Below are 12247 nucleotides of genomic sequence, written 5' to 3' on the forward strand. Positions count from 1 at the left end.
TTGTATCTTTTGGATTTGAACAAACTTTTGACACGGTTGATCACTCGTTTTTGCTTGAAACACTTACGGGTTTTCCTGTCGAGCTGAACGCTTTTACTAGTTATCTAACTGATCAAAAACAATGTGCTTTAACTGTGCTTATCTAACTGATCAACAACAATTCGATTGGTTCTGGAGAAAAAAGTTAGTTTCTCGAGAATAATGCCCGATTGCTCTCAAATGTTGGAACGATAACCGTTAATAGGAATTATTTATTTTCACTCAAAGGACAAAAATCTGATACCGAAGAGTGAACAACAAATTTCTGAGAACAAACACCATACTCATTCTAGTGGAGCCAACAAAAGCTGTTCGAATAAATCAAAAAGCAACACAGGACTATAAAAGCAACACAGTTTCACTGTAGATTTAATATGGAACTTTGACAAATAAATGTCAAATTTTTACATAAATAAACTTTGTCGTTCCAAAGCAACAAGCTTTCTTCGTAACTGTGACCGTGAGAGGACCAAATAGTTTAAAACAGTTCTAAGCTATTGTAACCAACGGCCAAAAACCGCAGGATATTATAATCGACTTGTTATGAAACAATTCGCGCATAAATACAATTAAATTCAATATTCACTTTAAGATTGTGTCATTTATTTATCAATTTTTTTCACTCAACGTAAGGCGAACAAAAAAGTAATTTTAATTAAACGTAGCAAAATAATCCGATGAAAAACTACACAAAAATGTTAATAGTTTCTAAATAATAATTAAAATTGAGTGAAATGCTAAAGTACGTGAAATTTAAACGTAGCAGGCTAATAATCGAGAGGAACTCCTGAATCTAAAACATGATAAAAAACTAATTTCATAAAATTTTTCAGAATAAATGAAGAGCTAAAAAAACTGAGCATTTATAACAAAACTTCAAGCAGTAAAAATTACTTTTTGCGTGAACAAAACTTAAAAACCATTGCGAGCATATAACTCTTTTACCCAACCCCCCCCCCCCCCCCTGCCCGGGCACCAGTGCTGTTATTTTTACGTAGCAACGTGCTATATAACAACACATAATTTGGGGGGTCAAAAAAGACTGCGTGTCGAATCAAAACAGAACAGATCCGATTCGGGCTTTGTATCCTGTAGTCATAGTCGGTTGTATTAGATTGATTGTGACAGAGATCAAGGTGTGCAAATGACAGGATGCAATTAGGGATCACAATCTATTACTTCCAAGACAATCCAGCACCAAAAAGTCTGCCACCCCTATCCACTTCATATCCCAAAAATAATCCTCATAAAATTGACGCTTTTTTGAAAATATAAAACAAAAGCAATCATTGAAATTAATCTACTTCATATATGGAATCAAAAATATATCCCAAAAACCATTTCACAGAAACTAGGTCATAAGAAATAACCATTAATATTAATCTTCTCAAAATATGAAATGGAGATATTATCACCAGAACTATTTTAAGATATCTGTTTAGAAAGTGAGAGAAAATCTCTCCAAATTAGCCCAATAAGAGCCAAAAAGAATTATATCCCGCTGATTAATAAGGTACGAACAGAAGTAATCAGTGTCGAGATGAGGTTGCGAACCGCAAGGGTAAGCAGTTATTACTGGGATACAGAGGGAAAATTGGGAGAGCGTTTTTCCTTGGGAGCTAAGAGGGAGGGGGGGGGGGGGGGGGGTAACGGAAGGATGGTAATAGTACTTGCTACAGAAATTGAGGGCAGAATTTGAAAACAACACAATCGCGACCCGATTGACAGAGAGGTAAAGAACGATCCGAAATTTATTACAAGAGGGACAAATTCCAGCCTGCCAAGGGCACTCCCGCAGAATAATGCATTGAAAGGGAGAGCAGTGAGTGTGAAATAATTACTGAGGTCCTTACGCAACATTGGTACTAAGTCAATAAATGGTTGGGTAATTGTAAATCTATCAAACTCCTCAAACGCACCAAATTCCCATTGAAGGAAACCTTAATTCACGTGTTGCATGTGACCAAATAAGCCAAGACTGCTTTTCACGCTCTCAAGGTCAAATTTGTAGCCCAAACAACAACCTTGTTAAACAGGCAAAATTGTCCATGTTAATTTGGTCTTGAAACAGTTTCTCCAAAGTTTGTGTTGCATATTCTTCTTTTTAAAAAGAGCTTTTTCAATATCAACCCTCTAAAAATGGGCTTTCCTGAAAAATTAACCCCTTCTCCAAGAACGTATTGGGAAAACACTGAAAGCAATCTAAAAATCAGTGAAAAATAAAAAAAAAGCAAAATAATAAGGTATCACATTATAACTGGTTAATGTAAATTTATTTGTTGTCAAAGTGTAATATGCTTAATGATTTCCGCAATTATACCACAATGGTGGTTATATCTCAGACTGTGAGGATACAATACGAAAGAAGCGCAAAAATGAACAACTATTTTTTAACTTCAAACAATAAAAAGAAAAATTTCCTGAACTGGAAAGAGCTCAATTTGATAGAAGGTTCAGTGAACTCTATAATCAAATTTCTTTGTCTCCTCTGCATTAAAAAGTAGCGGAATAAGATTGGACTCAAAAATTTTAGAGCCAAAATTGGGTATCAAAACGGGATAGAGATAACCCAATATTAAAACCATCAATATCCATCTAAACGCTTCACTCGTACAAAAATGGGCGGATCTAATTTGGGAAGAGCCATTTCATCAACTTTTCCCTCTTTTCTGGATAAGGAAAAAATTCACAGAGCACCAAATTTTTCTAACGTTCAAATTGGAAGCAGTAGTGAGAGTATGGTAAAATTCCATGTTTATCTTTCCTGAAATATCAGAGCACAAAAAGTATTCAATAACGCCGTGGTAAATTAAGATATTCATAGCGAAATTTCACCAATTTCAATTTTTCTGGAATTGTGATACGTATGAGCAGCAACAGACGCGTCATTCATCGCGAAAACAATTCACAGCAAAATTGCTACTTTAAGCCGGTTGAAGCAATATACAATCATGCATCGCAAAAAAAAAATGTCAGGCAACGATAGAAATGAGCCTAGAAAAGAGCAAGCAAAAAAACTTTTACTCGAAAAAAAAAACAATTCGCCATCCACTCAAAAACAATTTTGGCAGCATACAATGAAAAATTTCTCTCGGCAACTTATTAAGCAAAAAAACTCATATAAACAAAAAAACTCATAAAAAAATAACCAAACTCTATAATCAAATTTCTTCTTCATCTCTGCATTAAAAAAGTAGGGGAATGAGACTTGACTCGAAAAACAACTTAACATGAAAAATTTCTCTGCAAAATATAAAGCAAAAAAAGAAAAAAGATGAATGTAAATAGAAAAAGCATGACTTTATAGTGTCTGGAACACAAATCGTATCAGAAGTCAGAACGGGCAAGCGATGAAAACGCACAAAGCGAAAGATAAACTCACGAATAAAATAATTGATGCAACTTTGGTTTGAAGCAATTAACAATTCATACTATCGGTATATTAAAATTAGCACAAAGAATCCTTAAACTACAGTTGAACTCACTTGGCTTTTCTAGTTTGTCTACCGCAAGAGGGCCCTCGTAGAAACGCAACTTACATTACTGCCAGTAACTACTCTGAAAACCACCAAATTTTGGTTTCTGCATACAAATTCAGATTTCTGTGAAAGATAGTAGTGTGAATACAGATTTATGTGCGGAGAGACAATTTTTGTCGACTTTGTCGTGTAAATTTTGACAGATTGATGTATTTAGCTACGCAAAATTCCAGGGGGATTGTAATCTCTTTGAGACCTTAATTTAGAACCGAAAGGTAAATTTTGTAGAGCCGTCTAGGTAATACAAGTTTTGATAAACCGTAGTGAAAAGATGGCGTGTTTATGGCTTACTTTACGTTGTATTTGATAAAAATTTTGGCAATTTAAATGTCTTCTTAAATTGTTGCTCCACTCAATTCAAAATATATGAAAGAAATAGGAAATCAAACATTTGAAGAGCTTAGTTCGATGTTTACGTTTTGAAGGAGTTACTTTTAAATTTTTGACTTGGTTGGTTATCTAAGAGCTAAAAATGTAAATTAACCCACTTTCTGTCAAATATTAATCTTTCACAAACTTGAGAAACACTTAGTACCTAATTTAACCGTCCAGTACCTAATTTAACCGTTAGTACCTTTCAGTTAAGTAACATAAATCTATTCAAATAAAAAAAGCGTACAAAAAATTAAAATTATGTTTAGAATTTGATTTACATTAACGGCGATGCAGCATCAAAAGCTGAAAGGACTTTTCAAATACTGAAGGTTTGACGCTAGAAAAAAAAACGAAATAACTTTCACCAGACTTCACCCAATAAGACCTCAAACGTTAATAAATGAAGGAAAAGTTTTTTTAAAAAAAACCGTTCACAAATCAGACCCATCACAACTCCATTTACGTCAAAGAAAACATATCCATTCGAAATTTGAACGTTCAGAAATGAAATGAAACCAAACAAAAGTTAGTGCAAACATTTGATAATAATAATGACCTGGGGAAAATCGATAAAGAAATTATTTTTTGCAAATCAGTACAAATTGAAAAGGCAAAAGTTGGAGCGTAGGAAAAAATCAAAAGACATTAAACAAAAATTAGTAAAAAGCATTAAATTGCGAGAGCGAAAATTGTTTCACATGTAGCATCGTTATATTCTACCACAAAAAGTTTGTTGTTTAAGTATTACGTCATTTATAAAATTGGAAAAGACTTCTCGATGCGCCAACAAAGTTATCAATGCTCACTTACAAACTATTTTAGAAATAGATGCAGCATCATCGAAGAAAATCTCAGTTACGTGATAAAACTCAATTTCCAAAAAAATTACACACGTTTATCACTATTTTTCATAAATGTGTTTCAAGAATAGGGAATTAAGCAAAGTTAGTTTAAGTTTGCTTCAAATTTGCAGATATCCATCACAATTTTCCATTATGCTTTCTTTCTCCATCAAAAATATCCCTCACTTAACAAGTTTTGAATCAAGAAGACAAACATAACCGACTAACGTCGGGCGAATTGCTCTCAAACGACCGGCGAGCGATTGACTTCGTCAGTAGCTAGCCAATGTTTGGTGAGGCTAGCTTTAGCTTAATTGAAGGGGCGTGAGGTGAGCACAGCGGGGGGGGGGGGGGTGGTGCACCGGGGGCAGATGGGGTGCAACAGTGGGGGGGGGGGGGGGGGACAGCGTTGGGCAACGGTGGGAGGGCGGTTTTTGGGTGCATGGAGCCCTTACAGCCTGAACAATTTGCAGGGTGGGGATTGGGGGGAAGGGGTGAAGTGAGAAGAGCGCTGATGTGGGGGTGTCGTAGGGGAGGGGGCGGGGTGGGTGGGGTCAATCTCTAAGAACCGCCCTTGACACCATAAGTATAAGTCTGCGAAACAGTTTCTGTGAATCGCATACTTGGAGACTAGTGAGCTGAAAGGCTCTAAGAGCACTTAATGCCCGCTGGGTGCTACCGGTTTATCTCGTTTTTGAGGACGAAAAGTCAAATTGGTCAGACGAAAAATTGGTCAAGCGAAAAATCGCATTAAAAAGACCGACAGGAATAATATAATTGCTACAAACTTCGTTTGAGAGCAATTAATTAGCAATTACAGCAACCCATAATTGCTGATTACAATTTAAGAAATGTCCATCGCTAGGCTAATTGTGGATTGAAGATATTTAGCAATTCGACTACTCATATCACTGCTCACAAGAACGTTTAAGAATCTGAATTGGTTCTCAATTTATTACTAAACAATTTGGAGCAATTAGGTTTTAGGCTAACTAAATACTCAAATCCTGGGTGACGTCCATCCGTGAATATGAATCACGAAATTGATGATGAATTTTGCGTCACCTTATGTCCATGATTAACGTACACAATTTTTATCGTAAAAGTTTAGCAAAGTGAAAATTGGTGAAGAGGTATTGCCACTGTTGTCCACAAAGCACCAAATAAACTCAAAACTTGACTTTGCCACATAATAAAAGAAAACTTTTTGCTAGAGGTTCTAAAAAGGCCTTATTCTTCGATATTTTATGTTACATGAACTTTGTAAAAAAAATGCTTCGTTCAGAACATTTAACAATCACCAGCAGAGAGGACAGTAAATAAATTTTAGAAATTATTGTAATAGAAACAATTGTAATGACAATAGGGCTGGAGCATACTTCAGAAATAATAAACTTTGATCGGGTAAAAAAAACCGATGACGATAGATTGAACACAAAGATAATAATTTCATTTAAGCAAAAACGTTTTTGTGTACAATAAGGATTGTAGAATTCGAATGAAGGGCCCATAATAAAAGCAGATGTTAATTATAAAATCTTAGTATCTGTCAATTCATTTGCAGAAATAATTCCAAGGTACGCTAAAAATTCTTCACAAAAATGAAATATCTGCTCAGAAGCAACCGAAACCACAATTACAGAATATTAAAATGCAAGACTATTTCAACACTACCCAATAATTGTACAAATTTTACTTATGAAAGGCAGACGAAACAAACATTTCGTCTCGGAGCCTTTTGCAGTTTTGAGAAGTCGGACAGATAAACAATAAAATTGTTTTGGCTAATATGTCTTTCCAACCCTTTACGGAATTGCGTTCTTTTCAAAGTTATGGAAAGAACGAAAATTGTTACGTGAAAACAAATGATTTTAAGCAGACTGGTAAGTTTGAAAGTTTGCTTAGTAGGCGCAGAAAAGATAAAGATTGAAAACATTTCGTAACAAGAGAAATTCAAAAGAAGCGAAACATAATGCAAATAAGCAACAATAGCAATTGTCCGATGTTCAAATTTTTCTTTCCTGGTATTAAATTGGTCAAAAAAAGAAAACAGGAAAATCACCGAAACTTTAATTTCCCCGACGTTAGCTAGCAACATTCTCCATAACAAAGCTTACTATGTGTTCCATACAAACAAACAAGCTAAACGACGCAAAAAAGTCTAACGAGGAGTTTTATTAATACTTGCCAATGAAACAGTAAATAATACGAAAAAATTGCTGCAACACACGTAAAAGCGTCTGATATACTTAAACTAACAATTGTTTCCTAGTGTAATAAGATAGCGTAGATAAGAATCTTAGTTACATGAACTAAAAGGTTAGAGTCTGAACTGAAAAGTCGCAATATTTTGTGATGATAGATAGCTTGTGAATGTTGAAGTTAAGGTGCTGCATAAGCAGCCGTTATTAGAATTGGGGTTGAAATTTGAACACGCGATCACAATAGCTGAGCACGTGAAGAAACAGGAAGTGATTATGAAATAAAACTAGTTCACACGCACCAAAATTTGAAATGCACTGGGCCACAAAATCCAATTGTCTAAAATCAACAAATTTTCTACTTGAGAAGAATAAACAAAGTCCTAGCAAGCAGAATTTATCGCCATGAAATCCCACAGAGAGCTAACGAGATAGATAAATTGGGATAGATAAGTAGCAAATTGGGAGCCGAAAGCTGCCGGCAGTTGAAAGTACAAATTCTCAAGCGATAAGTTATGGCTGTCTGAATTGCTAGCTTTCAATGCCACAAAATACTTATAGCTCATTTTACAGAGCCAGGAATATATCTTGCATTCATGTGAACTAGAAACCAAGATTCAGGAACACTTGGCTTTCATCATTAAGAACAGCCAAAACTTTACTACACATGATTGGTGACGAAAAGCATCAAAAAATCTTGTTAAAAAATGCATTTGCGGTGAACCGTACAACTGAACAAAAAAAACTTGGTTGATGAAAACTATCATAGAAAATGTTGCTAACAAAAAAACCAGTGACATTATATTCCCTCCGTTAAACATCAGCGTTGGAACCACAGGAAAGAAACAGAGTTTGTTGCCCGAAAGAATGGAGGGCACTGCTCATAACATACATGATCATTAAGATGAAGAACTCTTCACGCAGAACAGAAAAATGTAGTCTTAAAAACAATTTAAACAAAAAAATTAGCCATTCGATCGGCGTGACTAAACACTGAGATAAAGATAAGGAACCAACTTGTCAAAAATTTATCTGAACTCGAAAGCAATAAGAGTTACTGAGTTAATAGCAAATGGCCACCAAATAAGTTCAACTGCTTGAAATTGTGAAAATCTGGATCACGGTCACTCGAAAAAAGGAATTCGTTTTGTTGAAAAATACAAACGATACAATAATTGCATCATAACTTGGCTGGAGAACAATTCATCAGAAATGTCGTGATTCAACCTTTCCTAAAATCCACTGCCGAGTTTCAAATTCTTCAAAGGTCCTTCAGATAATTAATCTAATTGTCCAATTTGCGATGTTGGAAAATAAAGAATGAACTACAGTATTAAAGATATGGATGGTTAAGAAAGCTATTTAAACTTCTGTGTGTACTGATTCACATTCAAAATTAATTTCAATTCGAAATTTTAAAATAAGTTTTGAAGTGTAAAACTATTGAACTCTGATAGTCAGACCCTAGAGGAGTTAAGCAGAGACAAACTTCTTGTCAAAAACATCCAGTTAAGACCTGAGACATCTGCAAAAATCTTGCTCGATAGAATTCTGCGAATTTTCAATAAAAAGCTGATGAACTTAATATGAGAAACACCAAATTATAAAATTATAGGTCTCAATTTTCTGCAGTTTTAATGAAACATAGGTAACAAATTGTTCTACAGGAAAAGACCCAAAAGGTGTGTTTTCCACATCTGATGACCTAATAGAAGAAGATGGTAGACGGCCATTTACAGAACTCATCTGTCATTAAAAATAAAGATGAACAACGTTGATTTGTTCTAATCTAAGAAACTTTATTGTCTTAAAGAGATTCAAATGTTTGTCTTAAAAAGTGGAGAAAGAGCATTATTCATTAGTGTTATGCTCATGGTTGATGCATCTCTTCGAAATTCGTCTTTCCCAACCAAATGTGCCACTTCTGGTGACGTCCTTTTGATTCAATTATTCAATTATTGGATCTTTTCCGTTTGTGCTCCCCCAGTACGTTATACCCCCCCCCCCCGTTAGACAGCACGTGTCATTACACAGTAAATCATTATGTAAAAATATAGCACGTGCGTCTCTGGGTTGCAAATAATATGCACCCACTAGGCTGGGGGGAGGCAGAAACGGAAAACATCCCAATTATTATATTGTAGCTATTTTACAATTCTAGCATAAAAGCATTATGTATTTTGCAAACCTTCAGCCAGCTCATTTTCGCATCTCTTTATAAATGCATGCCATCTTAAACGTCTTCTGACTGTTTTTGCGAACTAGTTGAACTGTCATTATCAATTCCGTTGTGAAACAGGTTAAGTAATGGGGGGGGGGGGGGGGTCCTGTGCTCTAATAACCATTTTTTAACTCGCCATAGAACAGAGACTACGAACCAAGAGTTGGAGCCGCGTGCTTCACAAACTGAAGTGCAAAAGCACACGATCCAGTCGAGTAACGTTTAAATAATGGTTGCATTGAAACCCGGAAAAGACCCAGGAAAGAACTCCAACTTAATTTTTAATACGAAATACCCCCCCCCGCCCCACGGAAATAAACCCTCGCTTTAAGGAGCTTCGATATGACTTGCTATGGGACTTGATATGATACTATAACAACCGAACAAATTATTACGACGACATTCAATTTTAAAACTGGGGTTTATTTCCTATCTTAAATTAGATGTTTTTTTTCGTGGGGTTGTATTTCCCACACCCGTTGAAACAAGTTGGACCTAAGATTGATTGAATTTTAGTTTTTAAAGTCCCTTCCCATTCCGACACTGCGACTGAAAAAGACAAAAAGCAACTCTTTTCCTTTAAAACGGAACAGATCAGACTCACCTTCCGCCAAATCAGAAGCCGAATGGGGCAGAATCTGTCTAGGGTGCAAATCAACAATAAAACAACCAGAAGGGATGTTTGTGAGCCAGGCGCTTTCGTTATTATAGTCATACATCGAGTGACGATTTAGCCCTCGTTTCTCGGCAACAGCTTCACATGATAAATTGTCAACTGTCTCAGGTCCGATATGACGCGAGCATTCGAATATTATACCAGCTTTAAAGCCACTCGAATCGAGCGATTTCTCATTTAATAACGACATGCTCGACAAAATGTAAACGGAATCCACTGGTGATGAAAAATGAGCATAAGATATACGTTTTATCTACTCATTAGACCAAAACTGACCACTCGAAATAAATTAAGAGCGCAAAAAATTCTTGTGGGGTAAATTTGGTATAATTTGGTTAAAATTCTCGGAGCAGTATTTCAATCCCATTTTCTCATTAATCGTCACGATGAAAAGAATAACATTTGCATGGCTTCAAAAGAGCGTTTTGATCATAAATGATGAAGCGGAAATAAATATGCTAATAAAGATAAAAACGAAAATGAAGCCTTGTGTAATTTGCTAACAGATACTTCCGTCTAAAGCCTTCATTACTGTTTGAAGCGGTGATACTTGAAAAAACATTCAAGAAAATTGGAATTATCTGTAGCGAAATGGGTATACACAGCATAACTAAGGAAAAATTAGACTAATTGGGTTTAAATATACGTGAACAAGACAGGGCAAAAATACTCCCCACTACATGTATCAATAATGACGCACTATACTTCCCTTCATGAGCACTTTTTTTTATAAAAAATAGCCATTTTATCAGCAAAATAAATTGATTAACGATATCTTCATCAAATTATTTGATTGCACACACCAAGAGAATAAACAAAACCAACAACTGACATTCCAAACATAAAAACAAAAAGATGAAAAATTGTTGTGAGGGGTAAAAGAGGTCTGTTAAGAAAGACAACAGACCAAACAACAAAACAAACAATTATCTCAGAAGCAAATTTAAACAATAGAGCTATCTGATTTGAAACTGAATGAAAATGGCCCGGGGAAACGACTATAAAACCCCGTGAAAGAAACCCTATATAAGAATAGGGCAATTGAATGTTTCACTACATACTGAGATGTGTGAACAAATGAGAGTGAATACAATTTTGGTACTTAGTTGTAATCGGAGGGTAACGATGATAGTGTTAGAGATAGGAGAATAGTTTGCGGCTTTTTTCTATTAAGCACTCATGGCCCAAACAAAAGGAGGGGGAAATCTGTGACAAGAAAAAGCCCTAGGGGCATCAAGGGGTAGGGTTAGGTACAGGGTGGCTACGTGCCTATCGCCCACAAACCCGAAATTTCCTCAGACGTCTCAGTTGAAAAAAAATGAGATATTGTAAGAAATTAATATCAACGAATTTTTCGCTGATTTTTTACATGGGCAATGAGAAAGTAAAAAAATTCGAGAATATTCTATTCGAGAGATTGAACCATACTGCAGTATTGAGTGGTGAAGTAGGGTACGATTCGAAAGGGTACTAGAAACTAGAGGAGGGGAGGGAAAGCGAGAGAAAATATAGAAAAAGAGAGCGAAAACAGTGGCAGTATTTATTCGATCAGTTAATAACTCTTTTGTTCTTAAGCTGTTATCTGCAAAGGGAAGGCGATGAGGGGTGGGGGAGGAGGAAGAGGAGGGGGGGGGGGGGGGGGGGGTGAAAGAGAAAGCGGATAGGATTAAAGAATAAGATCTGTAGTCAATCTGTCGCTTCTTACCTTTCACTCATTTTAGATTCTTGTTAAATTGAATTTTGCTTCATTTCAATTTCAAATAAGCGCAATGCTCAATTAACCTTTTCACACTAAAAGCTCCACTCTTCATTATTATACAATACAAAATGCGTCTGCGGGTTGTCACATTCATTGCTAGACATCTTTTTACTTAACACAAAGTATTTTTAATTATGGTTAAACAACAACGTTAAAATAAAACACGGTAACGCAGCCGGTCAGGTCTCATATTCTAAGCTTTCTTCATGAAATAAAGTCTAGGGTCCGATATATTCCCTCGCCGTGAACAATAAATGTGTACACTATTCTGTGTCATGTGCTGATAAAAGGTAAAACTGAAAAAACTATATGCGAAACTATTTATTTTTGTCAGTATAAATCACAAACTTAAGCCCATCCTAAAAATAGTAGTCATCATATTAGCGTTGATGAAGTGTAGAATTAGAAAATCATTATTGCTGCAATTTTTGCTTGTCACACAGCAGGCAGACGCCAACCCTTCGAAAAAAAACTCATTTTCATTTTTTGAAGAAAAAGGCAGATTGACATCCGATATGACTCGGGGGCATGAGTGGAGACGTATGCCTGTATAATTTGATAAGTCAGAAGGTATGTTTTTACTATCTACGTTCAC

General features: G+C 35.7%; 1 protein-coding gene across 1 annotated transcript in view; it reads right to left on the minus strand.

Moving 5' to 3' along the window:
* LOC142344422 (transmembrane protein 94-like) overlaps window positions 1–10344 on the minus strand; it is a 138476-nt gene extending 128132 nt beyond the window's left edge. The window contains exon 1 of the mRNA XM_075396049.1: window positions 9822–10344. Within this exon, the coding sequence (XP_075252164.1) occupies window positions 9822–10083 (262 nt within the window). The 5' untranslated portion in view covers window positions 10084–10344. The remainder of the gene's footprint in view (window positions 1–9821) is intronic.
* Window positions 10345–12247: the final 1903 nt, after the last annotated feature.

This window comes from Convolutriloba macropyga, chromosome 8 (genome assembly GCF_964194025.1).
Source record: "Convolutriloba macropyga chromosome 8, txConMacr16.3, whole genome shotgun sequence".
In the NCBI taxonomy this organism is placed as follows: domain Eukaryota; kingdom Metazoa; phylum Xenacoelomorpha; order Acoela; family Convolutidae; genus Convolutriloba; species Convolutriloba macropyga.